Below are 15,784 nucleotides of genomic sequence, written 5' to 3' on the forward strand. Positions count from 1 at the left end.
GTATTGAATGTGGCTTTGTTCTAATTCCATCTAGGAATCGGCCAGTTATTATACCCCTTTAGTGGTTTGTTGGTCTTTTCAGCACTCGTCCAGATCACCCAACTACATGAAGACAAGTTTTCTAATAGGATCCTCAAAAGGATCCTCTTTCCTTAAGCTTTTGATGTCTATTCTGACTGTCCTGAAGTAGGAATAGTTTTCTTTTTCTTTTTTTTTTTTTTTAATAAATTTATTTATTTATTTATTTTTGACTGTGTTGGGTCTTCGTTTCTGTGTGAGGGCTTTCTCCAGTTCCGGCGAGCGGGGGCCACTCTTCATCGCGGTGCGCAGGCCTCTCACTGTCGCGGGCTCTCCCATTGCGGAGCACAGGCTCCAGACGCGCAGGCTCAGTAGTTGTGGCTCACGGGCCTAGCCGCTCTGCGGCATGTGGGATCTTCCCAGACCAGGGCTCGAACCCATGTCCCCTGCATTGGCAGGCGGATTCTCAACCACTCCGCCACCAGGGAAGCCGAGTTTTCTTTTTCTACAAAGCTTTTATTGAAGAATAACATACATACAAAAGTATAGAAGTTGATTTGGGGCCATTTCAAATAGTGCTGCTAGAACATTGTGAATGTATGTATGAATTTCTGTTTGGTAGATACCTAGGAGTGGAATTGCTGGGCTGTAGGGAACGAAACTTTAACTTTATTACTGCCAAACAGTTTTCTTACATGGTTTTACCAAAATGCACTCTCTTCAGTGACGTATGAGACTTTCAGTGCATATAGCTATTTTACTTCTTCACCGGACAGCTGGTACTCAACGATCTTAGAAGTGGAAAGAAAGATTTATTGGCTCCCAGGCACTGAATGGGCCTTAAAAAACACAGATTTCAAAAACACTGAAGCAGAGAATTAAAAAAAAATTACAGATCACCCAAACAGAATCACTGGAGATTGTCAGAATAGTCATCTTTTATCCTTAGAGAAGGTTTTAATATGGTTCACACTTTGTTATATGTGCTTCTACTTACTCCTCTCACCATAGTGATCACAGGATTCAAACTTTACAATTAGAAGGAACTTTAGAAGTCACTACACCAACATTTGCTAGGTGTCTAAATCCTTTTGCATCCTACCCGATAACGGATTTGTTCATTGTGTTGGTACATTATTATTAGTACAGAACTCATAATGCATGAGGCAGCCTATTCCATTTTCAGACTCCCCTTATTTATATGAAGTTAAAGTTGAAATCTATATCCCTGTAACATTCCCGCATTGGTGAAACCATTCTTCAAAGTATATAATTGAGTCAAATGCTTAGGGGACACAACTACAGTGATAAATTTTCCAAGTCCAGCACTTTTTATTGACAATGATATTGATGAATTTCTTTTCTTTTTTTTAATTGAAGTATATTTGATTTACAATATTGTGTTTCAGGTATATACCATAGTAATTCAGTATTTTTGCAGATTATATTCCATTACAGATTATTACAAGATAATGGGTATAATTCCCTGTGCTATATAATATATCTTTGTTGCTTATCTATTTTATATGTAGTATCAATAGTTTGTTAATCCCATACCCCTAATTTGCCCCTCCCCCCCTTCCTTCTCCCTTTTGTTAACTACAAGTTTTTTTTCTATATCTGTGAGTCTTGTTTCTGTTTTGCATATATATTCATTTGTATTATTTCTTAGATTCCACATATAAGTGATATCATATAATATTTGTCTTTCTCTATCTGATTTACTTCACTAAGCGTAATATTCTCTAGGTCCATCCATGTTGTTACAAATGGCAATATTTCATTCCTTTTTATGGCTGAGTAATATTCTGTTTTTTTAAGCTATATATCACATCTTTTATATATATATATATATATATATATATATATATATATATATATATATATATATATTTATTTATTTGGCTGCTCCGGGTCTTAGTTGCGGCATGTGGGATCTTCATTGCGTCATGCAGACTCTTAGTTGTGGCATGCAAACTCTTAGTTGCAGCATGCATGTGGGATCTAGTTCCCCGACCAGGGATCAAACCCCGGCCCTCTGCATTGGGAACGTAGAGTCTTACCCACTGGGCCACCAGGGAAGTCCACGACTGTGGACTTTTTTGAAATCATTATTATTCATCATAAGGTTCCTCTCCTCTGTGAACTTTCTTGGGTTGATTAAGAGATAAAATACCTTTTAAGGATTTCCCATATTTATTCTATCCATATGCGTTATCACATGTTGAGCCATGAGTGGGAACTTTCCCATATTTATTATGATTCAGCGGGTTCCTTTCCATTATTAAATCTCTACTACCGAGAAGGAAATAAGAGGCTGTTAAAGGCTTTCCTACATATGTTCATTTGTATTTCTACATATGAATTTTCTGATAATTTTCAGTTAACACTTCAGTTTCATATCTAGTACACATAATGTTACCTCACTTGCATGTTCAGAATTTTCTTCTTTTGTAACAGCTCAACTATATGATAGCTATTCTGATTAATTTTTTAGTCTTGATCATGTTTCAAACATCCCTTTATAAAAACTCAGATTATAGTTTTGAGCTCAGGTTAATTTTTTTGTCAAATGCAAAATATCCAAACTTTTGTCCTGAACCAGTGCTTTATCTTGCCTTAAATTATAATGATAAATATAAGCTATAATTTATCATATTGCCAGGACTACCTTAATTTAGAGAATCAGAATTCATCCCCCAAATCTTACCATTGCCATGACATTTAGATGGTTCCTTGCTGCAAATATCCTGCATAGAAATTTTCTCTTGGTTTTCATACTTTGACTTTTTTAAGACTCCTAATAATTTTAGATAGATATCCTTGGTTTGTTAGTGATCAGTCATTATATTTGCCATCTTATTTCTTTGAATTTCTTATTTAAATTGGCTTCTTTTCTCCCTTCATACTTTTTTACCTATTCACAAGGCCACAAGTATTGGATCTTTTTGTTACTTGGAAGTACACTTTTGGTTGCCCCCAAAGTTTCCTCATTTTTTCCACTCTGATTTCCCTTAAGACCAATGGTTTTACCTAATTTCTCGTTTAAAAGATTCATATTTGAAACATACTTCTCTATTTTGATATCTTTTCTTCTTCAATTTTATAGAATATTTTAACTAAGACTCTCTTTCATGTCTTTATTAATAACCATGCCTCCCTCCTCAGACATAGCCTAGTTTTTCTACTGCTGCCTGCAATCAAGCAGACACATTATCTGCTGTCTGCATTTGATATAAATATATTATCTTCCACTTGTCTTTCCTTACTCCCTCATTTTCCACAACTCTCTCTGATGGAGCCAAACAGGCCTAGTTAACTATTCCTCATGCCCTTGTCCATCTCCTGATCCCATTTTCCACATTCACTTTAGGATGGTGATTTTTTAAATATATGTAGCAGTATAATGCCATTAAGATTTATGTTAACTAACTGCTAAGTGGCATACTTTTCTGCACACTGAAGATATGGAAAAGTAAAAAGACGATCTCTGCCTAAGGTTTTAGTCTAATATTAGAATGCAGGACCCTATCTTTGGAAAGCATTTATAAGGCTTTTAGGAAAAACTCATGTATAATAGACAATTAAAAATAAAGTCTGTGCTGAGCCTGCGCGTCTGGAGCCTGTGCTCCGCAACAAGAGAGGCCAATAGTGAGGGGCCCGCGCACCGCGATGAAGAGTGGCCCCCACTTGCCGCAACTAGAGAAGGCCCTCGCACAGAAACGAAGACCCAACACAGCCATAAATAAATAAATAAATAAAATTTAAAAAATAAAGTCTGTTATAGTAACCATAGTGATGGAAAAGGACAATAATGCTGTGAACCTGGGATTAGGTAATTATTGTACCCGAAAATACTCTTCTGCTAAAGTAAAAAGAGCAATATGATGCTCAACATACTTCTTATTGTCTGATAAAGGACGCCTATCACTTTTTTCAGGAGAGACAAACTACTTTCCTGGTATTAAATTTTGAAGGGATTTGTATCAAGTATTCTTATGTAGTGGCATTGAGTAACATAATAGAAAAATGTCGTCTTTAGTTCTGCATAAGATGTAATTCCCTTCATGTGGTATTTCTTACATGTACATCAATAAAACCCAAAGCTGAAGTCTTAACTTTCAATCTTTAAATAAAATTTTTCTATGTGAAGCCAAGTTAATATATCCAATGATTTTCTGGTATTCTAAATAGCTATAGAGACAGGGTCTAGATAATCTAAAAAGTCAACTTGGGGACTTCCCTGGTGGTCCAGTGGTTAGACTCCACGCTCCCAATGCAGGGGGCCCAGGTTCGATCCCTGGTCAGGGAACTAGATCCTGCATGTTGAAACGAAGATCCTGTACGCGGCAACAAAGATCCTGCCTGCTGCAACTAAGACTTATTTTGCACAGCCAAATAAATAAGTAAATATGAAAAAAAAAAAGTCAACTTGATGTTGTTCTTAGAAAGTGAGAGAGTAAATGCCTTATCGGTTATCAGTTATCCTCACTTTAGAGATGAGTAGGATGGCAACTTAAAATTTAACTCTTTGGTAAGTATTTTAAAGGCAGCGTATCCCATATCATTATTTGATACAAGACCTAGATTTATATGCTTTAGATATTTAGATATTCATTTACATATTGTCTGTGATTGCTTTCCTGCTACAGTGAGAGAGTCAAGTTGTGACACAGACAGCTTGGCCCGTGAATCCTAAGATATTTACTTTCTGGTCCTTTATAGAAGTTCGCCAACCCTGCATTAGACTGTTAAGAAGAATTGTTATAAGCAAAATGAGGCGAGGCCCTTCTTCCTCCTTATGCTCCTTTTGCAAGTTCCTCATGGCCTGCCTCTAGCATGTGCAGTTCTTGTTCCCTGCCCCAGTTCTTGTCACGATGCTTTTTCTGTGTAGCTGCACTAAGCAGCAAAGACCCCGTGTAACCCAGCACGCATGAACAGGGACCTAGGGCTTGTTACTTCTTAAGTGGAAAGGCTTGTGAAGGAAATAATGATAACTTGAGAGATTGTGGCAATAAAAGAAAGATCAAGTGAGAAACGGATTATTATTCCTCAGTTCGCAGAATATAGTTCTGGGTATATGTGGTTGGAAGATGGAAGAGGTAAGTGTTCAGTGTCATCTCTTCATATCGTGTTTGGTTACAGATAAATTTTCAAGGAAGGAAACAATGTTGGCAAGTGGGATCAGAGAGGAAACATGGATGTCACAAAAAACATTCAGTCAGGCAAAAACCCTTAGCAGTGTAGTTATTTAAGTTCAAACGCTTTGAGGTATAACCTAGAGTTCCCACTCCTGCTGTAATCAAGCAAACTTGTAGTCATGGTGTTCTTTGTGTTCAGTGAGCTACAATTATGCCTAACGTTTAATTTTGGATGTTTGGTCTGCTCTTGGATTCCAAACCCTCGTACACCTTGATCTCTAAGACCTGGCTCATTTGCTTATTGGCTCCTACACCTCTGCCTTGAGCTCTGAATTTGTAGACCATTCACTTCTCCTGCTTAAAAACTATGGGCTCCCTAAATTCAACTACAACCTTCTGGTTCCCAGGCCCTTGGCTTATATCTGACAGATGCTACTTATGGTTCCTGAGCTGTCACCTGAACCTGGGCTTTGGTGCTTTGGATTCTCCCCCTTTTTTTAAATATTCATTCATTCATTTATATTTTGGCTGAGCCTGGTTTTAGTTGCGGCACGCGGACTTCTTAGTTGCGGCATGCATATGGGATCTGGTTCCCTGACCAAATATCGAACCTGGGTCCCCTGCATTGAGAGCGTGGAGTCTTACCCACTGGACTACCAGGGAAGTCCCTGGATTCTCTTTTGAATCCAGATGAACCATAATCCCTGGCACACTGACCAGAACCTAACATTTGCCCACTATTCTTTGTGTTCTGAACCTCTGTCGAATCTGACCCTGTTGTTTGTGTCCGACAGTGAACATAAAGTACTTCATTAAAAATAATTAGACCTGTTTCTATTCCAACCTTCATTTGAGCTGCATCCTGTCTGTCTGTTGATAATCCAGCCAGGTAACTCTTCATTAAACTTTCAACAACATTAGTGCTTGAGTTCTCTGAGTTTTGTGTAGATAGTGATAATCTTTGTATACCAGTGCTCTGTTTGTCAAGAGAATTAACAAATGTTTAATGTATCTTTTATTTTTTTCTACCTCTTACTGATTTGTCTGGTTTCTATATTTAATTTAAAATTAAGCTTATGTGGTTTTATACAGAATCTGTATATCCAGAATTTAAAATATAGGGACTCTAAACTTTTAAATAGGACTAGCTTGAAAAAAAGTTGAATAGACTGTAGTGTTGCAACATTTTTATACTGTAATAAAAAAGAAATGTTAATATTTTTCATATTCCTACTTAGTTTTAATATTATAATGGTTGTTTGTAGCAAGCATTTAAAATACCACACTTTGTGATCATTTATGGTAACTAAGTCTCCAGTTTGATTCCTAGTATTCTTTCTCAAATTAAATTGTTGTTATTTGAAAAAAATTATCTAGGGAACTATCAGGGATTTACAAAGACTTTGTAACTGACAAATTGACTTGTAATTGTAACTGTAACTGACTTTGGCGCTGACAAATTGAAGTGATATGTGTACCTAATTTAAACAGAATTCACAAAGTACATTCTGGGTTTCAGAATTCCTAAGAAATAAGCAATATTACTTATTAGAGCATATCTTTTTTTTTTCTGCCTGCTTCTAGGGTTACAGGTGAAGTAAAGCACAACATCACCAACACTGTTGTATGCAGAGTACAAGGGGAATGGAATAGTGTTCTTGAGTTCACTTACAGCAACGGAGAGACAAAGTACGTGGACTTGACTAAATTGGCAGTGACGAAGAAAAGAGTAAGACCTCTGGAGAAGCAGGACCCATTTGAATCCAGGTATGTCATCCTTGCATCCATCCAGGAAAGAGTCAGAAACTCTGGATCTTAATCTAAGCCTTTTCACTAACTTCCAGCCCTGGGCAAGTCACTTCACTGCTTTGCATCAGCTTCCTCATCTGTAAATTGAAAGTATTGGTCTGATCTGATGCTCTTAAACCCTGTACCAGCTGTGACATTATGTGATACATAGTCACATTTTAGTAAAAATAAAACATTAACTGGGCAAAAATATTAACATTTACTAGTCAAAGGATTACTATCCTTATCATAAAAACTCTTCCAAATTATTAACAAAAAGATGGGTACCCCAGTAGAAAAATGGGCAAAGACACAAAGAGGTAGTTCACAAAAAAAGGAAAAAAAAAAAATGCCCACTAAGAAAATGAAAAATTGTTTAGTGTAATTAGAATTCAAAGAAATATAAATTAAACAATAAGACAAATTCATTTTTTAAAATGGTATCTCTTTTGGAAAAAGTATGAGTGAATAGACATTTTCATATTGCTGGTTACAGAGGTAAACTGCTACAGCCTTCCTAGAGGGTATTTTGACAATATATGTCATAGGCCTTTAAAAGTAAATGAAGTGGATCTATATGTGTTAACAAGGTAGTCTCCAAAATGTATTGGCAGTGGTTGCTTCCAGAGAGGAATACTGGGGTCTGGGATAAGAAAGAGACTTACTCTTCACAGAATGCCCTTTTGTACTGTTTAAATTTTATATCACGTGGAAGTATTACTGTATCAAATACAAGGAAGCATTAAACATCTTAAGATCACATAAATGAAACCAAACAATTTATAAGTAGATGTGTAAAGGGATTTAATACCTTTTAACCAAAAACTCAGGTTCGGTCAAAAAATAAAACAGCAATGATTGAAAAAAATTCTTCTATGGGTGTATTTAGGATTTATTTAGGAGAGTTTGTCAAGGTTTGGTATGTGGACCCCTGGGGCCCTTGAGACCTGTACAGAGGGTCTGCAAGTTGAAAAAACTTTCATAATAATGCTAAGATATTATTCGCCTTTTTCTCTCTGTTTGCATTTGCATTGGTGATACGTAAGCAATGGTGGGTAGCACTGCTGGGCCTTAGCACCAATCAAGCAGTGGCACCAAACTGTACAAGTAGTCGTGGTATTATTCCTCACTGCCATGCAATTTTTTTCTTTTCAGCCTTGCAGTTTTTTTAAATGCCATTTTCTTTTTAAAATGTGCTTGAAAAGCAGTACAGATTATTAGTTTTATTAAATCTGGAACATTGATTACCTGTCTTTTTTAATATTCTGCATGACAAGTTTGGAGTATACATAAAGCACTTGTGTTAGATAATAAAGAAGTACAGTGGTTATCTGGAGGAAGAGCACTTGTGCAGTTGTTTGAGTTACAAGCAAACTACCCTTTCTTGAAACACTATTTTTACTTAAATGATTGACAGACAAACTAAGGCTGTTCTAATTTTAATATTGGGCAGACATTTTCCTTATAAATGAACGATGTGAACATGGCACTTCAAGGAAAACAATTGGCAGTATTTTTTGCTAATAATAAAATTTAAATGGAAACAACCTAAGTGCCCATTCACAGATAAATGGATAAGGAAGTTGTGAGGTATATATATATATAGTGGAATATTATTTAGTCCTTAAAAAGATGGAAATCCTGCCATTTGTGATAACATGGATGGACCTTGAGGGCTTTATGTGAAGTGAAGACTCAGAGAAAGAACAAATACTGTATGATCTCATTTACATATGGAATCCAAGGGAAAAATAAAAAACACTGCACTGTTGATGGGAATATAAATTGGTGCAGCCATTATGGAAAATAGTATGGAGGTTCCTCAAAAAACTATGTACTCCCATGTTCACTGCAGCATTATTTATAATAGCCAAGATAGGAAACAACCTAAGTGTCCATAAATAGATTAATGAATAAAAGAAATGTCATATATATATATATATATATATATATATATATACACACACACACACACACACAAACACAAACACACAATGGAATATTACTCAGCCATAAAAAAGAATGAAATCTTGCCATTTGAGACAACATGGATGGACCTTGAGAGCATTATGCCAAGTGAATTAAGTCAGACAGATAAAGACAAATACTGTATGATCTCACTTATATGTGGAATCTTAAAAAAACCAAAACCAAAACCAAACAGCTCATAGATACAGAGAACAGAGATTGGTGTGTTGCTGAAATGCCAGAGGTGGGCAGCTGGGGAGTGGGTGAAATGAATGAAGTAGGTCAAAAGGTGCAGACTTCCAGTTTTAAAATAAATGTCATGGGGATGTAATGTACAACATGGTGGCTATAGTTAATAATACTGTATTGTATAATTGAAAGTTGCTAAGAGAGTAGTTCTTAAAACTCCTCATCACAAGAAAAAAATTTTTTTGATAATTATGTACGGTGATTGATGTTGACTAGTCTTATTGTGGTGAACATTTCACAGTAATACAAATATTAAATCATTATGTTGTACACCTGAAACTAATATAATGTTACATGTCAACTATACCTTAATAAAAAAATAAATTTAAAAAATTCACAGAAAAGGAGATCAGACTGTGGTTACCAGAAGTGTGGGGTAAGGAGTGAAGGAATTGAATGAACTTCCAGTTATAAGATAAATAAGTACTGGGGTTGTAATGTACAACATGATGATTGTAGTTAACACTACTGTATGGTATATTTGAAATTTGTTGAGGGAGTAGATCTTAAGAGTTCTCATCACAAGGAAAAAAATTTTTTTTTCTATTTCTCTAATTTTGCATCTATATGAGAGGATGAATGATGATTAACTAAACTTACTGTGGTAATCATTTCACAATATATGTAAGTCACGTCATTATGCTGTACATCTGAAACTTATACAGAGCTGTATGTCGATTATATCTCAGTAAAACTGGAGAAAAAGAGACTTCGCTGGTGGTCCAGAGGTTAGGACTCTGCGCTTCCAATGCAGGGGGGTGCGGGTTCAATCCCTGGTTGGGAAGCTAAGATCTCACGTGCCACCTGGCGCAGACCAAAAAAAAAAAAAAAAAACTGGAGAAAAAAGTGGAGCTTTAAAGACAGAAATCAAAATTTTGGAAAACTTGTATCTGTCACAATAAACTGAAAACTTCCCTAGTAAAGAGTTTTGTGATGAAATTGGTGGTGAAACTAATGAATGTGATCTTTAAAATATGATAGAATATGTCAACATCTGGAAGATCATTCTTCAGATGACCAATGCATGTTATTACAAAATTATGCATGGGTAAAAATTCCATTCAAGGTGCAAATTAGACCAATGGATTTCCATGTAGCAGAGCATGAAAAATTCATTGACATTTTTCAGTTTCCACATTGCAGCTAATCTTTTAAAAACTACCATTTGCTGAGTTTTAATATGGTATCAAAGAACTGAGTTATTTGAAATATCTATTAAAATATTCTTCCATTTTCCAGCTATATGTGTGAAGCCATATTTTCCTTACATACTTTAACTAAAACAGTATGTATCACAATAGATTGAATGTAGAAGCAGATATAAGAATCTGGCTATTATTGAACCAGATGTTTAAGAGATGCTGCTGTATTCTCTTTGCTAAACTTTTATTATAGATTTCTGTCTACATTCCTGGGGGTTATTGGTCTTTTGTTTTCTTTGGAAGAAAGTTTTTAACCACAAATTTAGTATCTGTAGTACCTAGGGCTATTGATGTTATTGGTTTCTTCTTCTTTTTTTTTTTTTATAAATTTATATATTTATTTATTTATTTATTTTTGGCTGTGTTGGGTCTTTGTTTCTGTACGAGGGCTTTCTCCAGTTGCGGCGAGCGGGGGCCACTCTTCATCGCGGTGCACGGGCCTCTCACTGTTGCGGCCTCTCCCATTGTGGAGCACAGGCTCCAGACGCGCAGGCTCAGTAGTTGTGGCTCATGGGCCTAGTTGCTCCGTGGCATGTGGGATCTTCCCAGACCAGGGCTCGAACCCATGTCCCCTGCATTGGCAGGCAAATTCTTAACCACTGCGCCACCAGGGAAGCCCTATCGGTTTCTTCTTGAGCAAGTTTTGGTAGTTTGTGTCTTTCAAGGAGTTGGTTCATTTAATTTTTCAAATTTATTGGCATGTATTTCATAATATTTCCTTATTATTTTAATGTGTGTAGGATATGTAGTGGCCCCACACTCATTCCTTGTATTGGTGACAACTTCTTTTCCTGATCAGTGTGATTAAAGGTTTATTAATTTTACTCAAAGAACTAGTTTTTGGTTTCATTGACTTTTCTCTGTATTTCTGTTTTCTTTTCCATTGATTTCTGCTCTTAATTCCTTTTTTCTGCTTATTTTTTGCATCATTTGCTATTCCTTCTTCTAGTTTCTTAAAATAGAAGTTAGGTCAGGGTCAGCAAACTTCTTTTTGTAAAAGGCCAGAGAATAAATATCTTAAGCTTAATGGACCAGATAGTCTCTACCACAGCTACTCAATTCAGCCATTGTAGTGTGAAAACAGCCACAGACAGGAAATGGATAGATGTTGCTATATTAAAATAAAAGCCTATTTACAAAAAAGAGCATCGGACCATAGTTTGACCCCTGGTTTACATCACTGATTTTTCTTCTTTCATAATATAAATGTTTCATGCTATATATTTCCCTCTAGATCTGCTTTATCTATATCCTGCAACTTTTGAACATTTATTTATTTATTTGTTTATTGACGTATAGTTGATTTACAGTGTTGTGTTAGTTTCTGGTGTACAGCAAAGTGATTCAGTTTATACATATAGTATATACACATTGTTTTTCATATTTTTTTCCATTATGGATTATTACAGGATATCAAATACAGTTCCCTGTGCTAGACAGTAGGACCTTGTATCTATCTTATATATATTAGTTTTATCTGCTAATCCCAAACTCTTAATTTATCCCTCCTCCATTCCTTTTCCCCTTTGGTAACCATAAGTAGTTCTCTAAGTTTGTGGGTCTGTTTCTGTTTTGTAAATAAGTTCATTTGTATCATTTTTTATTTAGATTCCACATATAAGTGATACCATGTGGTATTTGTCTTTCTCTTTCTGACTTGCTTCACTTAGTATGATAATCTCTAGGCCCATCCATGTTGTTGCACATGGCATTATTTCATTCTTTTTTATGGCTAAGTAGTATTCCATTGTATATACATACCACATCTTCTTTATCCATTCATCTGTAGATGTACATTTAGGTTGCTTCCATGTCTTTTTTTTTTTTTATTCACACTTGTGGGTTTGTTTTTTTTTTGGCCATGCCCTGCGGCACGCAGGATCTTAGATCCCCTACCAGGAATTGAACCTGTGCCCCCTGCACTGGGAGCATGGAGTCTTAACCACTGGACTGCCAGGGAAGTCCCCTGCTTCCATGTCTTGGCTATTGTAAATAGTGCTGCTATGAACATTGGAGTGCATCTAATTTTTGAATTATAGTTTTCTCCGGATATATGCCCAGGAGTGAGATTGCTGGAACATATGACAACTCTATTTTTTGTTTTTTAAGATCTCAGGGGACATCCCTGGTGGTCCAGTGGTAAGACTTCGCATTCCAGTGCAGGGGGCACAGGTTCAATGCCTGGTCAGGGAGCTAAGATCCCACATGCCTTGGGGCCAAAAAACCAAAACATAAAACAGAAGCAATATTGTAACAAATTCAATAAAGATTTTAAAAATCGTCCACATAAAAAAAAAAACACTTCATATTGTTTTCCATAGTTGCAGCACCAGTTTACATTCCCACCAACAGTATAGGAGAGTTCCCTTTTCTCTACACCCTCTCCAACATTTATTATTTGTAGACTTTTTGATGATGGCCATTCTGACCGGTGTGAGGTGATACCTCATTGTAGTTTTTTTTTTTTTTTTTAATTTATTTTATTTGTTTATTTATTTTTGGCTGTGTTGGGTCTTCGTTGCTGCGCGTGGGCTTTCTCTAGTTGCGGCGAGCGGGGGCTACTCTTCGTTGCGGTGCGCAGGCTTCTTCATTGCAGTGGCTTCTCTCACTGTGGAGCACGGGCTCTAGGTGCGCGGGCTTCAGTAGTTGTGGCATGCGGGCTCAGTAGTTGTGGCTCATGGGCTCTAGAGCACAGGCTCAGTAGTTGTGGCACACGAGCTTAGTTGCTCTGCAGCATGTGGGATCTTCCCGGACCAGGGATCGAACCCATGTCCCCTGCATTGGCAGGCGGATTCTCAACCACTGCACCACCAGGGAAGCCCCTCATTGTAGTTTTGATTTGCATTTCTCTAATAATTAGTGATGTTGAGCATCTTTTCATGTGCCTATTGGCCATCTGTTTGTCTTCTTTGGAGAAATGTCTGTTTAGGTCTTCATCAAAGATACTGGCCTGGCTTGTAATTTTCTTTTTTGTTATTTTTGTCTGGTTTTGGTGTCAGGGTGATGGTGGCTTCATAGAATGACTGGGAGTGTTCCCTCCTCTTCCATCTTTCGGAAGAGTTTGAGAAGGATCAGTATAAGTTCTTTGTATGTTAGGTGGAATTTCCCAGTGAAGCCATCTGGCCCTGGACTTTCGTTTGCTGGGATTTTTTTTAAAAAATTACAGACTCTATTTTACTTCTAGTGATTGCTGTGTTCAAATTATCTGTTTTTCAATTCAGTTTTGGTGGGCTGTATGTTTTTAGAAACTTGTCTGATACTGCTGAACTGAATGAATAAGCATTTTCAGAACTCTAATGGAAAACTGATGAATTCATATAAGTGCTAACAAAAGATCAAGATAAAAAAAAAATTACGTGGGACTGAGTGAAATGATGAGGATGATTATTTTTGTGACTTTCTGTTTGAATAAAAAAAGAAAAGAAACTTGTCTGTTTTTTCTAGGTTGTCCAGTTTGTTGGCATATAATTATTTATGGTATTCTCTTATGGTTTTTTTTTTTATTTCTGTGGTATACCAGTTGTTATTTCTCCTCTTTCATTTCTTATTTTGTTTATTTGGGTCCTCTCTCTTTTCTTCTTGGTGAGCCTGGCCAGAGGATTGTCGATTTTGTTTGCCCTTTCAAAGAGCCAGCTCTTGGTTTTATTGATTTTTCTCTATTGTTTTTTTAATCTCTATTTTATTTATTTCTGCTCTGACCTTTATTATTTCCTTCCTTCTGCTGACTTTAGGTTTTGTTTGTTCTTCTTTTTCTAATTCTTCTGGATAGTAGGTTAGGTTATTTATTTGAGATTTTTCTTGTTTTTTGAGGAAGGCCTCTATTACTGTGAACTTCCCTCTAAGAACTGCTTTTGCTGCGTCCCATAGATTTTGTATGGTTGTGTTTTTATTGTCATTTGTCTCAAGGTGTTTTTAAATTTCCTCTCTGATTTCATCATTGACCCATTGGTTTCTTTTTTTCTTTTTTTTTTATTGAAGTAAAATGGCTTTACAATGTTGTGTTACTTTCTGCTGTACAATGTTGTGAATCAGCTGTATGTATACCTATATCCCCTCCCTCTTGGACCTCCCTCCCCCCCTTCCCCCACATCTAGGTCATCACAGAGCACCGAGCTGAGCTCCCTGTGCTTTACAGCAGGTTCCCACTAGCTATCTATTTTGCACATGGTAGTGTATTTATGTCAAACCTAATCTCCCAGTTCGTCCCACCCTCCCCTTCCCCCACTGTGTCCACATGTCCATTCTCTACATCTCTGTCTGTATTCCTGCCCTAAAAATAGGTTCATCTGTACCATTTTTCTAGATTCCACATATATGCGTTAATATGTGACATTTGTTTTTCTCTTTCTGGCTTAACTTCACTCTCTATAACAGACTCTTTGTCCATCCACATCTCTACAAATGACCCAATTCCATTCCTCTTTATGGCTGAGTAATATTCCACTGTATATATGTAGCACATCTTCTTTATCCATTCATCTATTTTTGGACATTTAGGTTGTTTCCATGTCCTGGCTATTGTAAATAGAGCTGCAATGAACATTGTGGTACATGACTCTTTTTGAATTATGGTTTTCTCAGGGTATATGCCCAGTAGTGGGATTGCTGGGTCATATGGTAGTTCTATTTTTAGTTTTTTAAGGAACGTCCATACTGTTCTCCATAATGGCTGTATCAATTTATATTCCCACCAACAGTGCAAAATGGTTCCCTTTTCTCCACACCCTCTCCAGCATTTATTGTTTGTAGATTTTTTTAAAATAAATTTATTTATTTATTTATTTATTTTTGGCTGCGTTTGGTCTTTGTTGCTGCATGCAGGCTTTCTCTAGTTGCGGTGAGCAAGGGCTACTCTTTGTTGCAGTGTGCAGGCTTCTCATTGCAGTGGCTTCTCTTGTTGTGGAGCACGGGCTCTAGGTGCGCGGGCTTCAGTAGTTGTGACATGTGCGTCACACAAACTCAGTAGTTTTGGCTCGCCGGCTCTAGAGCTCAGGAGCGGTAGTTGTGGTGCACAGGCTTGATTGCTTCACGGCATGTGGGATCTTCCCAGACCAGGGATCTAACCCATGTCCCCTGCATTGGCAGGCAGATTCTCAACCACTGCGCCACCAGGGAAGTCCTGTTTGTAGATTTTTTCATGATGGGCATTCTGACCACTGTGAGGTGATACCTCGTTGTAGTTTTGATTTACATTTCTCTAATAATTAATGATGCTGAGCATCTTTTCATGTGCTTCTTAGCCATCTGTATTTCTTCTTTGGTGAAATGTCTATTTAGGTCTTCTGCCCATTTTTTAATTGGGTTGTTTGTTGTTTTAATATTGTGCTCCATGAGCTGTTTGTATATTTTGGAGATTAATCCTTTGTCCATTGCTTTATTTGCAAATATTTTCTCCCATTCTGAGGGCTGTCTTTTCAT

The 15,784-nt window shown here is 36.8% G+C and overlaps 1 protein-coding gene across 3 annotated transcripts in view; it reads left to right on the forward strand.

Moving 5' to 3' along the window:
* The window catches only part of OSBPL11 (oxysterol binding protein like 11), a 99,894-nt gene that overhangs the window by 63,902 nt on the left and 20,208 nt on the right, over positions 1–15,784 (forward strand). For all 3 annotated transcript variants that reach the window (XM_059920916.1, XM_059920917.1, XM_059920918.1), the window contains exon 11: positions 6,744–6,926. In XM_059920916.1, the coding sequence (XP_059776899.1) occupies positions 6,744–6,926 (183 nt within the window). The remainder of the gene's footprint in view (positions 1–6,743; positions 6,927–15,784) is intronic.

Source organism: Balaenoptera ricei, chromosome 4, assembly GCF_028023285.1.
Source record: "Balaenoptera ricei isolate mBalRic1 chromosome 4, mBalRic1.hap2, whole genome shotgun sequence".
In the NCBI taxonomy this organism is placed as follows: Eukaryota; Metazoa; Chordata; class Mammalia; order Artiodactyla; family Balaenopteridae; genus Balaenoptera; species Balaenoptera ricei.